Raw genomic sequence first — 20,705 nt, 5'->3', positions numbered from 1 at the left:
TGTTCCTCCTAGCTGATCCTCCAGATCTGTTCCACCAGATCTGTTTCCTCCTACAATCACAGCAGAGGGTTTTACCTCCAGAACAAGACTTTACAGACCTGACGTGTGCCTGTCAATCTTAACAGAAGACAAAAGGGGCAGCTAATTACATAGACCATGAAAAGATTTTTTTATTCCATGAAAATATTCTCAACAGAGAACACTATTTTTAAACAAAGCATTTAACATTTAGGAAATCAACATGTGCACAAAAAAGGATTAAAAAATTACTGGAAAATGTCTGATTCTTTAAGACAACTCACGTTCACAATTTCAGAGTTAAGTGATTTATAAGCTGTGCAAGTACAAATGCTTTTTCCTATGTTTAACAACCCTCATACAAGTTCCACTATCCCTCTTGAAAGCAACCTGCCTCCAAAGGAAGCAAATCCTGGTTTCAGAAAAACAAAAACAGTAGTGTGAAAAGAACATTTAGTCTTTTACCAGGAAGTGTTATTACTGACCTCTGAGGCTGTTCGCCAGGCAGACCACAGGCCCTTAACCAGAAACTACACAGATCACATTTCTTCCTCTTCACAGAATTACAGAATCACAGACTATGCTGGGTTGGAAGGGACCCACAAGGATCACTGAGTTTTCTCCAAAATAAAAAAGTACTAAATTTTAAAAAAGGAAAAAAAAAACAAAACCACAACCCCCAATCCCAACAACCCCCCAAAAAGCCCAAACCCAAAAAACTACCTAAGTAGTTTTGTCAGTATTGAGTAATGTCACATTATTATATAAATAACCCTGTATACAAGCTCCAAAAATCTAAACTTTAGAGTTTAATAGGCCCCATAATACACTAGGTCAAGCTGTGTAATAGTGGTATACATAACAAAAGGAATAAACCTCTACACAAGTCACTCAAATTCAGTTTTACTGGTAGTACAGTTCCTAATAACACTGAAATGAAAAAGAATCCAGCACTGCTGCATCCACATATTGCTTCGGACCCCAGAAAAACAGGATGTTTTAATTATTATTCCATAATACACTGCCAAACAGCAGGTGGCTGGGTTGACAAGCTTGTGTTGATGTGTCCCTCCCCCCAACATCTCTAGTCTAATTCTTATCACCCTACTCAATCAGATATGATGTATTTATTAATAGAACCACAAATGGGAGGCAAGACGACATAAGCAATAGGGGCACTGCAGACAACTATATTTACACGTATAAACATATCCAAATTTCAATTGTTTACAAGTAAAAGTGCACAAAGATCATTACGAAGTATCACTCAAATGTCACCTGGTCCATACAATGAAGCATCACCTGGAAATGGACTAGCACTGCAGTAATTGAAATTGGAACGTCATAGTGAAAAACTAAAAGACAGTTTCCATAAAAATCTTTTAAAAAAATATTAAAGTCAAATGAAGAGATACACGTTTCAATGTATAAAATTCATGGATGCACCATGTATCCAGTAAAGTAGAGCTCTAGAAAACACCTACCGTGGCTACCTCAGCAGCTGCAGCACTGTGAAAAGAGCTGAGACACAAAGCCCTTTGTGGGATACTGTAAGTGGTAGTGTTGGCAAACAACAGATTTAGGCACTCTAGTTTAAGGCAGCAGTTGAATGGCAAGTGGTTGACTTCTGAAAACAGTCATTAACTTGCAGTGGTGAATCCTCTGGTTGTGCTCCAGGCTGTCAGTGCTCACAACAGGTTACTGAAGGGCTGAAGGTGGACCACAGTTCTAGGAGTTTCTCTTGATTGCATTGTAGGCTAGAGCTGAGATGCATAATTCCCCCAAATTAACAAAATACCTTACAGTCGCTTATCAGTTATGCCAAACATCTGGAATGTAATGATGGTTGCAGTGGTATTGTTATAGCAGCATACGTGGATACTGGGATGAAACTCTAGTGCTGAAGATATTTAGAGAAAATGATTTGTTATAAAACAAGATGAGCAATGATGGCAAAGTGTTACACAGAACATGCCTGACTGTCCTAGGCATGCAGGAGGAGGTTAACGGCGAGCATGGAGGTGGCACAGGCAGACTGATAACTGACACAGGGCTCTAAATGACTGCCAATAAAAGTGAGTTGGAAATGAGCATCATTGAGAAAATCAAAATGTAGCACAAGCTAAAATATAGTTTGTGCACCTGGGACAACCTAGGACAATGAAAATAAAGCAATTTTAGGAGCAGTAGCCTTTACTCTGGTAATGAAACTCTATTTTCCTGCACGAATTGAAGATTTTGTAATACATCCTTACCTATATATGGAGATGCTAAGATGTTAGTGACTACTAAATGTATGTCTGCATGCATTCATGCAACTAGCTTGTCCCTTGGGCCTCCCAGTCTAGTACCCCTCCCCTCCCTACCCCCACCCCCCCCAGCAGCTGCATGTAACCTCCTTCAAGATCTCGCCCATTTTCTCAGAAACCCGCTTCAGGAACCTGCAGTCCAAGAGGAAAAAGAAAAGAACAAAGTTACTGAAGGCCTTTAGAAGACAGAGAAGCGTGCTCAGTTCTAACAGGCCATTCTCAGTGGCTAAACATCAGCTTTCTACTTAATTCCACAAACTCTCATTAGGAATACAAAACCAGCTTTTTTTTTTTCCCAATAATCAAGTTGTGCAATGCAGTTTCCAATCCTCAGTGATTTAACAATGAGGAGAATTACTGTACATTTAAGACACTGTCTTCAGACTAAACACAATACAATTCAAAGACTTAGTTTACAGGCACAGATTAAGAATATAAAATCATTCCCTTATCAGGAGCAGAGAGTTTCCAGTAAGACATCAAGCATTACATGTGATCTTTTTTTGTTTGTTCAAGGTATCTAGAGTTAAAACAATGACATCATGTCTAATACAGAACATTCTACATTACAAGTACTGAAAAGGAAGGAGATAGGTCAGTGGACTTTCTGTCCTTCTTAATCATAATGGTTTTTTCCTGAGTATTTTTACTGAACTTTCAGAATCAGAAAACATTTTCCTGTTTAAGAAGTGAAAGCTGCCAACTATTTGCTAAGGAAGGAAATTAATAATTTTCAGTAATTGAGTTCAGTTACTGATTAGAGGAAAAAGATTTCTGTTTTAAGAACATAGTTTAAGTCATAAAAGTGGGAACAGTAAATCTTAGAGATCTTTAAAACTTAAGTATTTTTTCAGTTCTCTTTAAAAACTAAGAATTCCACAGAACAAGCAGGAGTCTTGGTCTTTTCCAGTTCAATAGCTGAATTGATTGAGTGCTTTGTAAAGCAGGAAAGCAGAAGACATTGGTCAAAATTACAGACCAGTGTAAGATGCATAATTTAATGTGGTCATCTCTGAAAGAACTACAGCTAACTCTCCATGCAAACAACAGATCATTGCTGACTTCTGATTCTGTAATTCTTTCCATGAGCCTGCATAACTTACAATTTTTCCACTATTTTCCCTGGGGAATGTACAACTGAGAGCTGCCAGTTTTACTGTTAGATATAGGTTACTGCACCTTTGCTGTTTTTCTCTAGCGTTACATCTATATATGATGTTGGCACATAGCCTTCCTCTCCATTATGTCTTCGAGCTCTTGTCCACCCATCTCCTTTGTCCTCCTCAATAATGTACAAAATTTCCCCTTCTTTCATTGCTAGGGTGCCTTCATTATGACCTGGGAAGAACAAGAGGCAAGGAAGTCTTACTGTTCAGACAGAATTTCAAGTCATCTTTTTCCCAAGGCATAGTTTCCAAATTATATATAAACAGGAAGCATGAAAAATCTGTGCAAGAGAACATATGGCCAAACAGACTTTGAAGAAAACCCAGTCCCAATTTGTAAAGCTGAATATTTTCCAATAGTTGTGCTAATATTTATCTTAAAACAGCACAAGTACTGCTCATGAATTAAAAGTAGTTTATAAAGTACCTTCACTGATCTTTTAAGCAATTAGCTACTCACACATGTAATTTGCTTTATATCATTTTACCTGTCCTTCTTTATAACAAATCATCCATGCCTTACAGTCTCAGAATCCCAGTGCACATGGTTAACCTTACCATCAAACGGATATATTGCCTTGCAGTGTCCTATAGCTGGTAATGGATCATCATCTTCAAACTCATCATCAAACTCGCTGGGATGAGCGTGTTGCTGTGGTGGGCCACGAACTTCCTGGTTGGCATCATCCGTGTAACTCCCTTCAGGGCTACAATGCAATGATGGGAGCATGAGGACTCTGAGGAGTTCTTAGCTCCAAAACTCACAACATCCGTGCATCACAGAAAGGGCAGGTCACAGAGATTGTTTTGGAATTCCTGTTAGCAGTTGTTATATTACTGCCAGAGGTGATTTACTGAAAAAACTCTAGCAAAAGCTTAGACTGAATTCTGCTTGATAAACAAACATAAATTTCACATACCTGTCTCCACAGAAGGTGGAAAACTAGTGAGCCTTATGCAATGGAATAAGACAGGTTTAAAAGGCACTGCTATTTAATGAGCAGGTGTTTCAATTAGAGTATTTTTATATGTTACCAGAATGGCAGGAAGAGCTCTTTAGAAGTCAGAACCAGTTAAGATTCTCTTTTAGAAGGAAAGGAAATTTTTCCACTCGGGGAGGATAAGTAACACCTATCACTCCTGTAATCTGCAGAGAGCTGTACGGACTCTAGCACAGGATCTAAAGCAGTAGAGACAGAGCAGTGACCTCTCTCGGCCCTGGGTGACAAGGTGGTTGATGTCGCTGCTGTGCCGCCTGTCGCTTCTGGCTGCTACTTTACCTTCAACTTCAGAGAGCCAGGCCTTGGGGAGAAAAGGCAGATATTGGTGTCAAGGAAAAACTGATTCTAAAGCAGCACATTTAACAAATGCATTGAACTGCAGACAGTTCACAGCCACACGGAGATTGCAGTCAGATGTCAAGTTCATAATTACTTCACACAAAGCATGAACCTATCGTTTATGCTTAGCCTACGCTCTATACTAGCCTAAGGAAAAAATCTCTAATTACATGTGAATTTCAGAATAAGTGAATAATATTATATTCTTCTGAACAGTTTACATCTTTAATAATGTACATCTTCATTCTGGCTAGATGAACATACTAGAAAATACAGCACCCCACAAAAAATTCTATCAGGATGACTACTCTTCAATCAAGTAGTTTTTCTGGGTGCTATATTTAAAATCTGTACGGCAAAGTACAATTGTACCAATCATTTACATTTTCCAAGAAACTGGTTTAGAATCTAACCTCATTCTTGTGTATTTCCATCCGAAGACGGTCCATATTGCTCATGGTCTCAGTTAATTTTGGTTGCAAACTGCTTGGATCACCCATCTGTGGATTTTTTTCATAAACATCCTTCATCTTGATGAGGGCATCTCTAAAAACATCCAAACCATTACAATAATTAATACAGCACTATTGATTCATTAAAGCTAAAATAATGTGTATGAGATCCTGAACTGTGATTAGATATCAAGCACAGCAATGAGGAACTGCTGTTCTTCATCCCATGCCTAAACCTTTCTCCCATTCTGTCATCTTAGCCTTCTGCTTTGCTTCTTGTGCTGTGCACAGGCACACAAGGACTCCAGCTGTTGACTCTCATCTGTCCAGTCTCAGTACTGTTTTCCATACTGTTTGTTATATACAATTTCCTAAATATTGGTCATGTTCTGTTCTTAAAGCACGAAGTTGCAGCTATCTTGCTCAACTTTTAACACACCATTTTAGAGCCAATGCTCCCTTATGCAGTATGAGAATCAAAATGAGTATTACAGTAAAGCAGAAGGAAGCAACATTAACAGAACCTAGATACAACAAACTATGAACTTAAAAAGGTTATTAATAGCCTCTCCTAGCTTTTGACCACTGTTGGCTTAGGTAGAGGACATCAAAAAAACCAGGGAGAGAACCATGACAGAACCCACCAAAAAAATGCACTCACTTTTGGTCTGTTTCCTTCTGTAGCTCTCTGTTAAGTTCATCAATTCTCTGCTGCAGTTTCTTGCGTCTTTGTTCTGGAGGGAGATGGCTGAAATCTTCTAGTGCAGGGCCCTGCAAGAAGAAATGCAATGAAACAAGCTACCACATGCACAGGTCTGGGCAGCTGAACTGACATACCCACACATGGACAGTGTTCACTGGAAGCAGATGGACCTTCTTAAAAACTTTACTTGACAGACAGCTCTACAAAAGACTGCACAGAATAAATGCATGTTCTTGCTGCCAGAGTGTAGTCACTCAGTCAAGGTGCTTTCTGCCTTCTGTAGCAGTTGGCTCACAGAGGTAACTCAAAATTTCTAGACTTTATTTTTCTGAAGTCATATACTTCCTTATACATCCACTGCACTTAAAGAAGATTAAGAAAGGACAGAATAATTTGAGTCAGAACAAAAATCTAAGATGTGTATATAATAATTATATACATATATATAAATTGTTTCTTTCTCTGGACTGTGTTCTGTGTTCATTTGGATGGTATCAAAAGAAAAATACTGTCTTTTGGATCTTTGCCTCCAAAGCACAATTATAGTTCTCTTCCCAAACTTTAGCAATCCTAGAAAATATATTAAAATTTACAAAGTTCTGATGGATTTTACCTCAAGCAAAACTGTTTCACAGAGCACAGAAAAAACCTTTGTAATACCAATTTGTTTATTTGACTCAAAACTTGCTCAAATATTCCAAGTCACCTTTTTTACAGGGAAAAAAAAAAAAAACCAAAAAACCGACAACCAAAAGATTTCAGGGAGGGAAACAGCCCTCTGACTTCCCAGACGTTAAAAAAAAATCTGAAACCAGCCAATTTAAGACCATCTATTGTTATGGACCAAACCTGCAAACCTGACTGCAAACTTGTGCCAAGATTATAATAAGCAGGATAGAAGGGCCTGGGTATGAAATGCATGGGAAGAGATTTTTATGTATCTTGCATGTTTGTTGTGAAAACTCTTCCCCTCAGGGTGACAGACACTGGCAGTGTTAAGAAGGAAATATGGTACATGTCTTACTCACCAAAGGTTTGGTTTGTTGTTTTTTTGGGGTTTTTATGTGATCCCATTTGCCTAAGGAACTTGGTTTTAACCCAAGAAACCCACTTGCCATTCCAGTAACCCTCCATGGAGGCAAACCAAACTGGGCAGCACTTTTGTCAAGAAGAAAGTTTACAGAAACTTGACTGTTCTGATTTTGACACAAGCCTTAGGCTCAGGTGCCAAGTTTCCAATGCCCCCCCTTAAGATCTTCTCACCCCCTCAACTTTTCTGCTCTTGTAAAATCAACCTCATTACTTTTTAAGAAGGGAATACAAGGCATCATAAAAGAAGGAAAATCAAGGTATGTTTTCAAAATCAAACAAGGGGTTTCTTTCTGGAGGAAGAAGAATACACACTGTGTAAAGTCTCAAAGTCCAGAGACGAAAAATGACATAAACAAACTTCCTATTCCCTTCAGAAAGTCTCCCAAGAAAACACTGTTAAGTGGAATACACTACAAAGAAACAAAAATACAATCATGTCCTCTCTATCATTCTTCCTTACAGGTTGGTTTAAACCAGAGTATCCTAAAAACGAATCAGAAGAACAGAGGTCTTTTGTGAATTTTTACTGATTTACCCTGCAATACAATATTGATTAAGGCATGATTTTATTTAATGTAACAGCTTCCTGTATTTCTAAGCATAAAGGTCCTCCCCTGCAAATTTTTCTTCCAAATTCAAAGGAGTGTAGTATTCAGTATTTCTTCTTTACACTCTTTTTAAAATCTTTTCATATACATATTTTATACTGCTTAAACAATTCTTTTAACAAAGAAAAATCACTAAGTATTTCCATCATGACCAACTTGTGAATACTGGTCAACTCTAGAAGTCCAGCACTGCAGATTCAGTTGCAGCCAGATCACAAGTCTAATTGCCTTACATTAAGCATGGATGATTAAGAAGACTGTGCATATGAGTGGAAAATCTGAAGATGTATTTCAGCACCTGACTTAAAGCAGTTATGATATGGAAACACTCTCAGAAAATTATTTTCATGCTATCTTAGCAGAAGTACAGCAGACAGATCAGCACACGGGCTTACCATCTTCACCGACCACTGCACAGTTCATTTGAAAACAGAAAGAAACGGGAAATTATTCACATGCAATGACCAGTTACAAAAGTGACTAATGCCTAGAAATGTGTTTTTAAAATATCACTTAAGGATTGACATTTTCATTTATAAAAAATACACTTGACATAAGCACAAGAAAATAATTGCTTTAAGAAAATACTAGGTGATAATGGGTACTTTAAACTTAAGAAAATTTAACACACAACTTCATTAAACTACTTTTGAATTTTAGTGTTTGGAATAAAGGTCTGAGCCTTCTGTTGTAGGAAAAGAAACACACACACAGCCAACATTACACAAAATAGCAGAATTTGATGATGATATACTGATCAGCCATATACAAAAAATTTATTAATGATAGTTTAAAATCCACTGCAATCACTCTTATAAATGAAGTTTTGGCAATGTATTTAGTTTATCATCACAGCAGATCTAGAATAAACAAAGATATTTTTCAAGTCTAGAAGTAATCAGTTTAACTTTCTGAAAACAGCATTTGGGTCATTGTTGTTATGTAAAATTGGTTTAGTCCAGATAAAAATAAAGACATTTAAAGAGTAAGGACTTTTTCCTTAGAAGAAGCAAATGAAATATGGGTGCCAGGAGCTGAATCTTGGCTTTAACATTCACAGCATTTTGAAGCTCTACCATGCTTTTAATGATTTGGACAACCCTTTCCAGAGAAACACCAAGCAACTTGGAAGACAGATACCTCAACTTCACTTTTGACCCTGAGCAATTTTTAAGGCTGCTGCTTGGGGCACGTACCTGACATCAGAATTTCTAGCAATGAGGGAAGTAAAGAACCTTCACAAACAATACTCTGGTAGGAATCTCGAAGTCCAGAGATGCAAAATGACATAAACAAGCTTCCTGTTCCCTTCAGAAAGTCTTCCAATAAAACTCTGTTAAGGTTTACAGATCACTGCTGATAATGCAGATATTTTATGTACCAAGTGGCATCAAGCACAGACCTCTCAAAAGCACTAACACTGTCTAGAATTGTTAAGATTTCAAAGGAGCAGGAGGTACCAGCAGCACTAATACAGCAAGCTACACTGGCTTACACCTTCTTGCTACTCCACAGCTACTGTTTGCTGCTCTTGCTCTGGAAAATGACAGGAAAATGAACTGCATGAAGCCCAGAGTGGAGGGACACTAAGTCTGTGATCTCCAGCACCTTGACTGAGATCTTGTACAGGGCCTGTTAAACAAAATGACCAGGATGCTTCACTGGCTGATCAATGCCAACTCACAGATAAAACTCAGCAGAAGCAAACTGAGTACCATTTTACATGGGCAGATGGTCACAGGACAAAGGGAAACATTTTCTAACTGAAAGAAGATAGATTTAGATTTGATGTTAGGAAGAAATTCTATATTCAGAGGGTGGTGAGGCACTGGAGAAGGTTGCTCAGAGCAGCTGTGGATGCCTCATCCCTGGTAGGTTCAAGGCCAGGTTGGATGGGGCTCTGAGCAGCCTGGTCTAGTGGAAGGAGTCCCTGCCCATGGCAGGGGATTGGAACAACATGATCTTTGACGTCCCTTCCAAACCAAACCCTTCTGTGGTTCTCTGGTTTAGTATTTCTGCATCTCAGTACCACTTGGAAATAATTTTCCAGGGACAAAACACGTGGGAAACAGCATCACATACTATTAAGCATTTAATCATTGTAAATTATAAAGATAAGACTGATCAATGAGATTTTTAAAAAAATCTATTACTAGTCCATTATACATTTAAGTTCAAAAGACTTTAAAAATGTGCAACAACGTGGTGTCTGTTAAAATGCTTGCAAGGAAATTCAGAATATATATAAATTAAATGCTCATTCTTGAAGATTTTACAGAGATGAAGTCTTTAATATTATGGCATATTGGAGTGAGTCTAGATCTGTAGTACCCTAGTGATGCTTCCTAATGTTGAAGAATTATTAAATTTAAAGAACTTATTAATTCAATTTTACAACATGAAGAATGTATTTAAAATCAATAAAGATATGGTTTCACTTCCATTGGCACTCTGTAGTAGTTAGATGATCTTTCCCTTCGGAAGAGGTTCTAGAACTACTGGTAGTACAAGGTGATGATTTGTAAAGCAGGAGTCAATACTTTTGGTGATCAACGAAATCAAAGTGCAATCAAGGCCTGTGCCATTCCACCAACGACCTAATTAATGCAGGCAGCTCCTCAGTGAGTACTACAGAGGAGGCATTACTTTCACAACCAGACCAAATTAGGATCTAATGACTCAGAAGGGAAAGGAGACACTGCCCGCCAAACAGAGTCTTTTCTAAAAAATGCCACTGCTAGAAAGGCTCTTTCCAAGGTATCTGGGGGCCTGAAATGAGATGCCACAACATGACTTAAAGATAAAGTAAGTTTTAACAATACTTCTGTTTCACAATGACAACAAGGGAGCCTCTAAATTGTAACTTTACTGCAAGAGAGCATTGTTGTACCTTGATCTCCACATTAAGTCAGCAACAGTCAACCATTCTTGTTGCACGTGAGATAGCAAGTCCATATTGTCTTGAAATACCAAAAATTTATTAATTATATACAACCAAATGCATCCAATTACCTTTTTATTTGGATGGATAAACACCACTAAACAACGTAAACTGGGCAGCCTGTGCTTTTCTGACACAACAGGAAAGTGCCAGTACATTTATCACTAGCACCACAAATGTTGCTAGGAAACCACTTCATATTTCCCTTCTACTGGCTTCCAGACAAATTCTATTTGCAGAATGTGCCACTGTATTAGCAAATTAATTGATAAGTCTCTGTGGCATTTGGTAATAATTTTTTCAATAATTTCACCCAAAAGAAACTAGGACAAACAAGAGCAACTAATTAATCAGAAAACACATTAATGCTGTAATGTTTTTTAAAAAAATCAGTATTTCAAAATCTGCCATCACCATAAGATATAGCATTTGATGTACAAAAGGAATTAAATTCTTCCTTCTTAGTTCAGTGTCTCGTAATCAACTTCTACTATTTTCAAAGTCAGCAAATAAGACATCGGATCTGTCAGATGATTTTTGTGGTAACTGTATATCCAATAATTAATTACTGAAAAAATATGTTACATGATGGTAGGAAAACATTTGTGAATGTGAACAACAATGAAAAAAGGTATCAAACACATGCTGAGCACCCTCTTTATAACACCTTTTTTTAGGCATGAGCATTTCAAAAGCGATAAAGAATATTTCTATTTTAATTTCTTTTTAATCTGTTGCTAACTTCTGAATAGTATGAAACAAAGTATGCTGAAAGTGACCTTATGGCTGAAGTGTTACTTTGAACTAAGTAAGCCTTATAATGAGGGTGAAGAGCATTAGAAAAGCCACATCACAAACACACTGCTCATAGCCCATCATGCATTTCAACTTGTTATCAAACTTACCCCTCTTTTGAGGCTTCTGAAAGAAGGAATTCTGGGCTTCCCTGTTTTTATCTCACTCATGCAATAATGCACTGGTTCAATGGAGAATATGGGATACTGGGACCCATTAGGAGTACTGGATGTGTATAAACTAGTAGGGGTTAGGGGTGGGGATTGTGGCTAATATGGAAATAAAGAAAGCAATAAATAAGCCAAATGTTCAAAGTGATTTTAAAATGAAAATTTTGTCTTACAAAAATAAAATTTCCATCCAACACAGAAACAGGTTCTAATGTTCCAGACACATTTATAATATAACTGCATTGGGTTTCAAAGGCTTCTGTCATGAATTAATCTTCAGAGTTATGGGCTGCTGCAGAGAAGGAAGGAAGCTTTAGACTCAACACTGGCACAAGATCCTAACAAGATCCCAAAGCTCCCTGTCTCTTAAAGCAGCTCAGCTATTGCCAGTTTAGCTCCAATCATCCTGGAAGCTCAAGCATTCCTGCTCAGTGCTTCCTCCTACATACTGAGGTACCCTACCAGGTTAGCCAAACCAGAAATATTTGGTACATCTATGGAGAATGACTAAAACAAAAAGTGTTCTCAAACTCTGCCCTCAAGCTGGACTGACACAATGGCTGCATGGCATTCTTAATACCATCCCAATAACCTCCTCCCCTTTTTTCAAATTGCTTCTCTCATGTTTTGTCTCTTATACCTCTGCGATTCTTTCCCAGTTCAATTTTCCTCTATTTCCACTGCTGCACAACTCATTCCCTTTACAAAAGGCTTTCATGTCTTTGACAACATTAAAAATAGGTAAAGGAATACCTGGAAGTCAAGACCAGCCATAGTTTCAGCTAAATGAAGGTCCAAAGACCCCTATGAATACCCTAGCTGTAGGAAACCAGCTGATTCTACAATAGATAATTTAGGAATATACTTTAAAACCTGTGAATAGTATTTGGAATTAAATATGTATCTTTCAGTAAATATTTTGCTTCCAGCAGCTGTTTTGTAGAGCACTCCTCCATCCTCCCCAAAAACCGGTGAAAATCAGGGACAAAATCTTTCATTTCATCCAGGTCCTTAGGGAAGAGATGCATGTAGCATGTACACACATATGTCACACCTGTGACTCCACAGAGAAAACAGTAAGGCTGACTCCCTGAATGCTACACACAGTGAGTGAACTGGGGAGAAGAAAGAGTAGGGCAAGTCTTGTCAGCTTATTTCAGCTGTCATCACACTAAGGGATTTCTTGTAACTATAGCAAATGTCAAGGTCCAGGATGAAACCAGTGTACATTTACATAACTCTCCAAACTCTCAGAAAGATGTCTGGTGGTCAAACTGGCAATTGTCATCTAATTTCAGAACAGGCCAAATCTCACCCACCTCTGCAGACAAATGCAGTATTCATGCCCATGTATCAATGCATGTGAACTGCTATGAATCATTAATTATACTGCATGAAAAGTAAACAATCAGTTTTAACACACAGCTGGAGTTACATAATATACTGAGGATGGAATAAAGTATCAGGTGTATCCTTCCTTTCTGTAAAGACCTACTTTCTCAGAACACTATCAACTGGAAAATAAATTCTACCATTAAGAAGACCTAAGAATAGTTTCCTGTAATAAATGACCGAAACTGGCATGAAGCATTAAAATAACCTCACAAAAAACTGTGGGAATCATTAAAATGGCTCACTGATATGCTCCAATATTAAATAAAGATAAATAAATTTAAATACGTACATGCTCCATTCATTTATACAGCTAATGCATGTACTGACAACCTTCTGTTGATCCACAAAGGCATCTTGCACAGAAAGTGTTAATTGTAACTCATAAGAAAACAAAGTAGTAATTTCAATGCTTTCATTTTTTCCTTGAGCATTGGAATATTTTTACCTATTTCCTAGTAATATTTCTTCTAGGACATTTACCTTTATGGAGCTTCCCCAGTATGTTTTACACAGCGACCGATTATAAACTTTCATGTTTTCAGAGAAACCTCAGGAGTTTTCAAAACTTGCAACAGGTGTAATAAAAATCCATATTGCACTTCTACATATAAGTGTGACATTTAGAAGGAGATTGCTTTTTGTGCCATAACAGATGGATCTGAAGCCTGCCCAATTCCAAAGCATACTCTCCCTCTCCTTATTTTTACATTCACAATTAATACCTTTCCTATGCAATTACAGAATCTCAGAAATATTACAATAATGGGAAGCTACTTTTATCAAATAACTATTAAAAATGCTCCCAGACACAAATTACTAGAAGTGACAACTTGATTTTTAACATGGTAAGTACTCAAACCTACTCAAACCTGATCTCCTTACACATACTTTAAAAGACATGGGCAGGCAAGGGGAAGATTTTTTAAAACTACATCAATTGCTGCTTCCATGCACTCTCAATGTTCAAATTTTAATTTTCCAAATAGGAATTTCTTAATTATTACCTTTGGTTTCTTTCCAAATAGCCACAGCTTTCCTTTAGCCTTGCCGACTGTAGTTTTTGTATCAATTCTCATTCCCTCTTGCTTTGGTGTACTGATGGTTCCATCAGAGATAGTTCTGTAAATATTCTGACTGTAGTCTTCAAATGGAAAATCTCCAGGAGGCTCAAAACCAGACTTGAAGCAGTCTATCACTAGTTGAGAGTCCTAAACATGGGACATTAAAGAGTTTAAAAAGCAAGCCCATCAAGAACCAGAGAGGAAAAATGGAGACAAATTTTCCATTTAATTGCAGAGCTGCACAGAAAGGAAGAGTGAGCTCAAAACAAACACTTCTGGACAGAGCAAGTGAAGATAACAGCATTATCTCAGCAGTGTTCATGAGTGCATAGCAAAGCATACTCTGCTATTCAGAATATTCCAGAAAATACTTCCCAAGGGTTCCCACAAATTTAAAACAGGGCCAAACTACTTTCCACCTTTTAATCTTACAACATTGGTACTGAAATTAAGACAGAACTAAGAAACGAGATGTAGTAAGATAAAATAGGACAGAACCTGCTGCAGACAAGCAGGACACAGAATGAATGCTTTGTTAACTGAACACCCTTTATATGCTTTGATGTCACATGCAGGGGAAAATACTGACCATGGTATTGCAGGATATTTCAGAATAACCAAAATACTGCATCCAAAATCACACCCAATGAGAATGTGCCAGAGATATTCAGATTACACTAAATCAATAAGGCAGAAAGAGAGCAGACAACAAAAGCAGAAGTGGTTCCTTCTGCTGAAATCCAAGTCACAACACTTTTGAAGCAAATATTTGACAACAGAAAGATAACTGTACAGGGTAATTCAGTTTCTCCCCTCTCCATAGCTTCTGTAACAGTTCAGTTACTCACACACATTTAAAAAGTTACTCAGTTCTACTTACTCTATGTTCATCAACTGATTTTGCTGCAAGGATCATCCCTTCTAAGCATTTTGAGATAATTGGAATAACCTTGCGCTCAGAGTCAGCAAAGCCTTTGTAACATTCACTAAGTTTGATAGTCCTTCTTTCATCCATTTCTTGAAGTTGCTGCAAGTGCAAAGATAAAATAAAGCTTTCATTTGCTGATTTTCTCCCTCCTCGATCCTGACATATGCAGTTACTCTGGTCACCACAGTTTGGGACAGAATTCCTAAGCTTGCCCAGTATTTTTATTTGCTAAAAAAACCAGAACTTAGAAGTCCTTTCAGACACAGTCTTAAGATGCCCAGTACAATAGTTATGAAGACTACATGCTCTTTGATTTCTAAAAATCATGTAATGGATGGGACTTTCTTTTCCTTTTTCTTTTATAAAGCACATGTACAGTGTTTCTAGGCAACTATTTGAAGTTTTTGTTTTATGCAAAAATGAGAACCACAGTGAAGAAATTTTTCTGATTTCTACATCTCCTCACTTTCTCCTTCTAGTTCCAAGTTATTCTTCTCTGGTGACAAATATATCTATGTTGCTTTTATTATTATACCTTCCAAGCAATACCAATTATTTAAAATATAGGAAAAATAAGAAAAATTTAAATTATCTGCAGTTTAGACACTCTGATTTGAAATACAAACCATTTCCTTTAGCAGTGTGCAAGAAAATAAAGAGAAGAATACCATTACATAAGATTTGCAATCAAAGTTTACTGAAACAGAACAAAACAGAATAAATTCAAGAGAAATACTATTAAGATAACAGCTCTGGGCTTTTCACCTGAATATGGAAAACACCCCAAACAAAACCAAAAAAATCAGTCAAAAATATACCAATAGGTTGTGAAAAACAAGATAAGAAGTTGAATCTTTCCTCTATCTACACTGAGGCAAATTTGTCAAACAAAATTCAATTTTGTCTCTCCAAGACAAAACAACCACCTAGAGGTGTTAAAACCTTCTCCAAGGTTTTCCCATAGAATGTCACCAAATACTTGCAATGAAGTAATAAAAGTGTAGTCCCAAGAGAAAACAGGGCTCTTACTGTAGAGCTCAAAATATGAGTAATATCTTACAATGATAATGGATCTTAGCCCTGGAGAAATAAGGGCAGTAAAGCAAAAGTCTGGTGCAAGCTGCAAAGATGATCCTGTTCCTCCTGGGAGCTGACTGCAGTTCCTGGATCAGTGTGTGAAGTCAAGTCAGACCTACTGTGGTGCTGCTTAACAGTTAAAATATTAGAAAATTCTTTAATAAGCCAAGGGATTTTCTCCTGTCAATCCTAGATCTTCTAGTAAGGATTTTTAAAAAAAATATGAACTGACCTGTGCTTCTGGAAAATACCAAGCATATTTAAGTTGAATACCTTCAAATAAACCCAGTGTTCCACCTTCCACTTCCTCACTCCCTGTCTCAGTATCAGTTCCACCCATATTTCCCAAATGGCTGAAGGTACATGTCAACACACTTCTGAACTCTCCTCACCTGATGCCCCCAACTATTTTAAACTGTTCTGTAGTTTTGCAAAGTCCATGTTTTTGAAAGAATGTTAAAAAAAATTTTATTAGTTACATAAAAGCATCTCAAGAAATCCCCACTTTAGATGCAAAGTACTGATCTTTAACTTTTTTACTTGGTTTAGAGAGATCTGTGTATTGCTGGTAACACTGACAGAGCAAGGACTAATTGGGGGCTGGGAGGGTGCTGGAACTTCTGCCTCCAATACAGCCTTTTTCACCCGTGCATGAGAGCCATGAAACCACAACCACCATCAGCTCTGGGCTGTCCTTCACCTCAGCACAGGCAGAGCATTCACTCACACACACACACACACACACACACACACACACACACACACACACACACACACACACATGGATCCTGAGAACTACTGATCAACCCTTTAGAATGATTGTTTTAAATGTCTTCTGCCACCCAGACGTCTCAAGTATTTATTTTGCCAGACCCTTTCAGAAATATTTAAACAAAGAGTCTACAAAGTATAAAATCTAAGAGAAAATGCAACCAAGCATTTCTGTTAGAAATCTAAGCATAAGTATGGTAAGCAGTCTCATGAAAAAACACAAGTTGTCTCAAGATTATGGTAATTTCTTGATAAAATGATCCACTAACATCCAAAAAACCAGAGTTTTTAATTTTAAAGTCTACTTCTTCTTTAGGAAAGGATCAGACATACTTTATCTGTTAATTATTTTACCTTGTAAATCTGAGGAATGACAATGTAGTAGTGCTTGTGCTGTTCCCCATTAAAATTCTGTAGTTGTGCAGCATATTCATTTTTGTTTTCATCAGCCATGTGTGTGCGCAGGTTTAACTGCTGCTTAGCCTAGTAGGAAAGTGTTACCAGGTTAAACAAGTCTTGTACTTTTCAATAACACACAGCACTATTTTATCAACTGTGCAGGAACAGTAGTCACAAGTCATCAAAACCAACATCCTTATAACTGAAATATAAAGAACGTGAGACTTGACATATACTGACACTCCAAAAGCTCATCTGTTATATACAGAGAAAGCAATGATCACTGTAGCTCCCTTAGCCAGACTGCTTAAATGTGTATCCTAAAACCCACAGAAGTGACTGATCCCATAAACCACAAGGTACCAAATAGCAGACAGCTGCCAGTTAAAGGAAGACAGTCAGCACAGTCACCCAGAGGGACTCTCATGAACTTTAACAAGGCCAAGTGCCAGGTCCTGCGTGTGAGTTGGAGTGATCCCAAGCACTAACAGAGGCTGGGAGAGAATGGGTGGAGAGCAGCCCTGAGGAGAAGGACTTGGGGGTCCTTGCAATGTGCACTCACAGCCCACAAAGCCAACCCTACCCTGGGCTCCAGCAAAAGCAGCATGGCCAGCAGGTCAAGGGAGCTGCCTCTGCCCCTCTGCTCAGCCCTCCTGAGATCCCAGCTGGAATGCCCTCAGCACAGGAAGGAAATGGACCTGCTGGGAAGAGTCCAAAGGAGGACACAGAGATCATCAGAGGACTGGAGCATCTCTCCTATAAAGACAGGCTGAGATTTGGAGATTTTCAGCCTGGAGAAGCAAAGGCTTTGGGAACACCTCAGAGCCCCTTCCAGTACCCAAAGAGTGTCTACAAGAGAGCTGGAGAGGGACCTTTCACAAGGGCAGGTAGTGATTGGGCAAGGGGGAATGATTTTAAATTCACAGAGGGCAGGTTTAGATTTGACATTAGGAAAAAATTCTTCACTATGAGGTTGGTGAGGCACTGGAACAGATTGCCCAGAGCAGCTGGGGATGCCCCATCCCTGGAAGTGTTCAAGGCCAGGTTGGATGGGGCTTTGAGTAGCCTGGTCTAGTGAAAGCTGTCCCTGTCCATGGCAGGGTAATCTTCAAGGTCCATTCCAACCCAAACCATTCTGATTCTGAAGCACACTCCTTTCATGTGCTGTCTTACACGTCACTGGAACTCTGGCTTTGCACATAACAAATAAGCATATTTTATACACAACGTTACACATTCAGTGAATATTATTTCAGTACTGATGATTAACATGTAAATGAAATACAACTGATAATTAAGTAAAGAAAAGCCACCACACTCTTACCTTCTCAACATCAGCCTTTGTCGCATTAGTGTCATTGTCCAGTCGTTCATAGCTTTGCTGTGCCTTCTCTGCCTCTCTGCATTCTCTCTCAAATTTCTTTTTGCTCTACAAAAGGCACAAACTTACTGCTTCAACAGCCACTATTCCCATTTGGTTTCATACATTAATTCTGAATTCTAAATATCAAAGCTTCCATTAAAGTATCTTAAATTCACTAAGTCCCTTTAAAGGAGCACATTGTTAGCACAGCAACTAGGTCAACTGAATTATTCTGAAGGCAGTCTGAAGGACGTATCTACACTACAATCACCATCAGTATTCATGTCAAGTGGCACAGCTGTAGGTAGCACAGACAACAGCATTCAATACACTTGATGCTCTCTATATGCAGCTGTTGTCAAGACAACTGCTGTAGGAAAAATTGTCACAGAAGTTCACATCTCTGGAGAGAAACTGCAACCGAGACTCTGAGCTCCTGCTTCCCAGCAAAGTCAGGCAACTGAGGTTAGTGAGTCCCTTAAAGGCATCTAAATGTATTTAAAAGACTGACTTTGCACTCAGGTAAATATAAGGCACTCTATTGTTTGAGCTGAACTGTGGAGACTATCTTGGTGAAGAGATAACATCTAAAACTACCACATATGCTTCTATTCTGATCCTCTGATGATGAATTAAACTCTTTGACATGATAGGGAAGCAAGACCTTGTTCATCTGGGACCACAACAACAAAACAGAAATTCACATCTCCAGTACTGCTTCACAATAATCTGAATCAAAGGTACAATAATTTTTTAAGACAGACAACCAGAGTATCAGAATACATCTTGAACAGACTTGGTTGAATTTTGTATTTTCTTATCTTTAAAAGCATTTGTTTCAAGAAAAAGAAGCTTATAGTCTGTCCTAGAGACATTCGCTTCCTGCATTTATCTGTTAAACAGTAATTCCATCTCCCAAAAATACAATAGTCTATAGTGGTATTCTTGATTATACCTTGGAACAAGCCCTCAAGCTCAAGTCAAATTCAGTGACTTAAGATTTTATCTTCATGTAAATAAACTATCATTTTTAGTAGCCCAAGGAGAAGCAACAAAAGTCTGTACCCATGCTAAAACCAGATTCCTTTATGCTGGTTATGTTGGATAAAAGCCAAGGCTTCTCTCAAACATAAACACAGAAGCTGTTTAGAGGAGATTTTTTTAATTGGGGAACTATAAATACATTGAACTGTATTATGTTACTAAATTATTTGTACATTCAGTAATACACCTAAGTATTAAATCTAAGCAAGACAGATGAAAACAATTCCACTTACAGCCAGTATATCTTATTTAAGTTCAACAGGAATAAAATCCAAACACAAACTCACATTATCCATCTGTTTCCAGCACATGTCCAGATACTGCTGAGCCTTTCGCCCTTCCTGAAGATGCTAAAAACACCACAAATAAATTAGATTTGCCTATATTTTTAGTATTATTACCATAAATTAGTCCCTACTCTAGTTGACAGCCTATGATGTGCAGTATCTTCCACAAGCTACCCATACTCTTTGGAAGACATTACTTAACATGCAAGAATTACTTGATGCAAGAATTGTATCACAGATACCATGGCACACTGGCAAAAAAAAAACGTTACTAGCAAACACTGTCTTCCCAAGATAATAATTTTTAGGTTTAATAACTGTATTATAGTATATAACATGATATATTATAGAAAAACCTTAAATGTGTCTTATAAATGTATCACAAAATCTATGTATTGCCATGTTCATCAAAACGGGTAAACAAATACATCAGTTCATTAAGACATACATTTTGATATGCTATTTTCAAATTTAAAACCACAGAAATTACCATTTTTCTCTCAGTTTTCAGATCATGAGAATATCTCATCAATTCTCCATACACTCTGTGTCCCATTTCTTCTGCAACTACTTCTCGCTGTCCTGCATAGTCATTCAACTCGTTGAGGATGTTAAAAAAGGCAATACATGAAGTAAACCTGACAGAAAGCACACACACACAAAAAGTTAGACAGCTTTTTAAAATGCACTTATTTTAGCACAGACTGTACTCCTGATTAAATAAAAAACTACAGACATTTTACAATAAACCGTATCTTAATGCTAATTGAGTCAGAGTAGAAACAC

At 37.8% G+C, this 20,705-nt stretch overlaps 1 protein-coding gene across 2 annotated transcripts in view; it reads right to left on the bottom strand.

Annotated features, from left to right (window-relative positions):
- Window positions 1-145: 145 nt before the first annotated feature.
- FNBP1L (formin binding protein 1 like) overlaps window positions 146-20,705 on the bottom strand; it is a 54,717-nt gene continuing 34,157 nt past the window's right edge. Inside the window, exons 4-15 of one of the 2 annotated variants that reach the window (XM_059854266.1) lie at window positions 20,410-20,557; window positions 19,920-19,982; window positions 18,550-18,654; window positions 17,181-17,309; window positions 14,931-15,077; window positions 13,994-14,197; window positions 5,947-6,056; window positions 5,247-5,379; window positions 4,701-4,795; window positions 4,052-4,200; window positions 3,507-3,665; window positions 146-2,459 (exon numbers count right to left, since the gene is read on the bottom strand). In XM_059854266.1, coding sequence (XP_059710249.1) covers window positions 2,452-2,459; window positions 3,507-3,665; window positions 4,052-4,200; window positions 4,701-4,795; window positions 5,247-5,379; window positions 5,947-6,056; window positions 13,994-14,197; window positions 14,931-15,077; window positions 17,181-17,309; window positions 18,550-18,654; window positions 19,920-19,982; window positions 20,410-20,557 — 1,450 coding nt within the window. In that variant the 3' untranslated portion in view covers window positions 146-2,451. Of the gene's footprint in view, window positions 3,666-4,051; window positions 4,201-4,700; window positions 4,796-5,246; window positions 5,380-5,946; window positions 6,057-13,993; window positions 14,198-14,930; window positions 15,078-17,180; window positions 17,310-18,549; window positions 18,655-19,919; window positions 19,983-20,409; window positions 20,558-20,705 lie in introns of both variants that reach the window. The other variant, XM_059854265.1, reaches the window with a different exon arrangement.

Source organism: Haemorhous mexicanus, chromosome 9 (genome assembly GCF_027477595.1).
Source record: "Haemorhous mexicanus isolate bHaeMex1 chromosome 9, bHaeMex1.pri, whole genome shotgun sequence".
Taxonomy (NCBI): domain Eukaryota; kingdom Metazoa; phylum Chordata; class Aves; order Passeriformes; family Fringillidae; genus Haemorhous; species Haemorhous mexicanus.
Note: the sequence above shows the minus strand (reverse complement) of the source record. Positions and strands in the feature narration are given on the sequence as shown.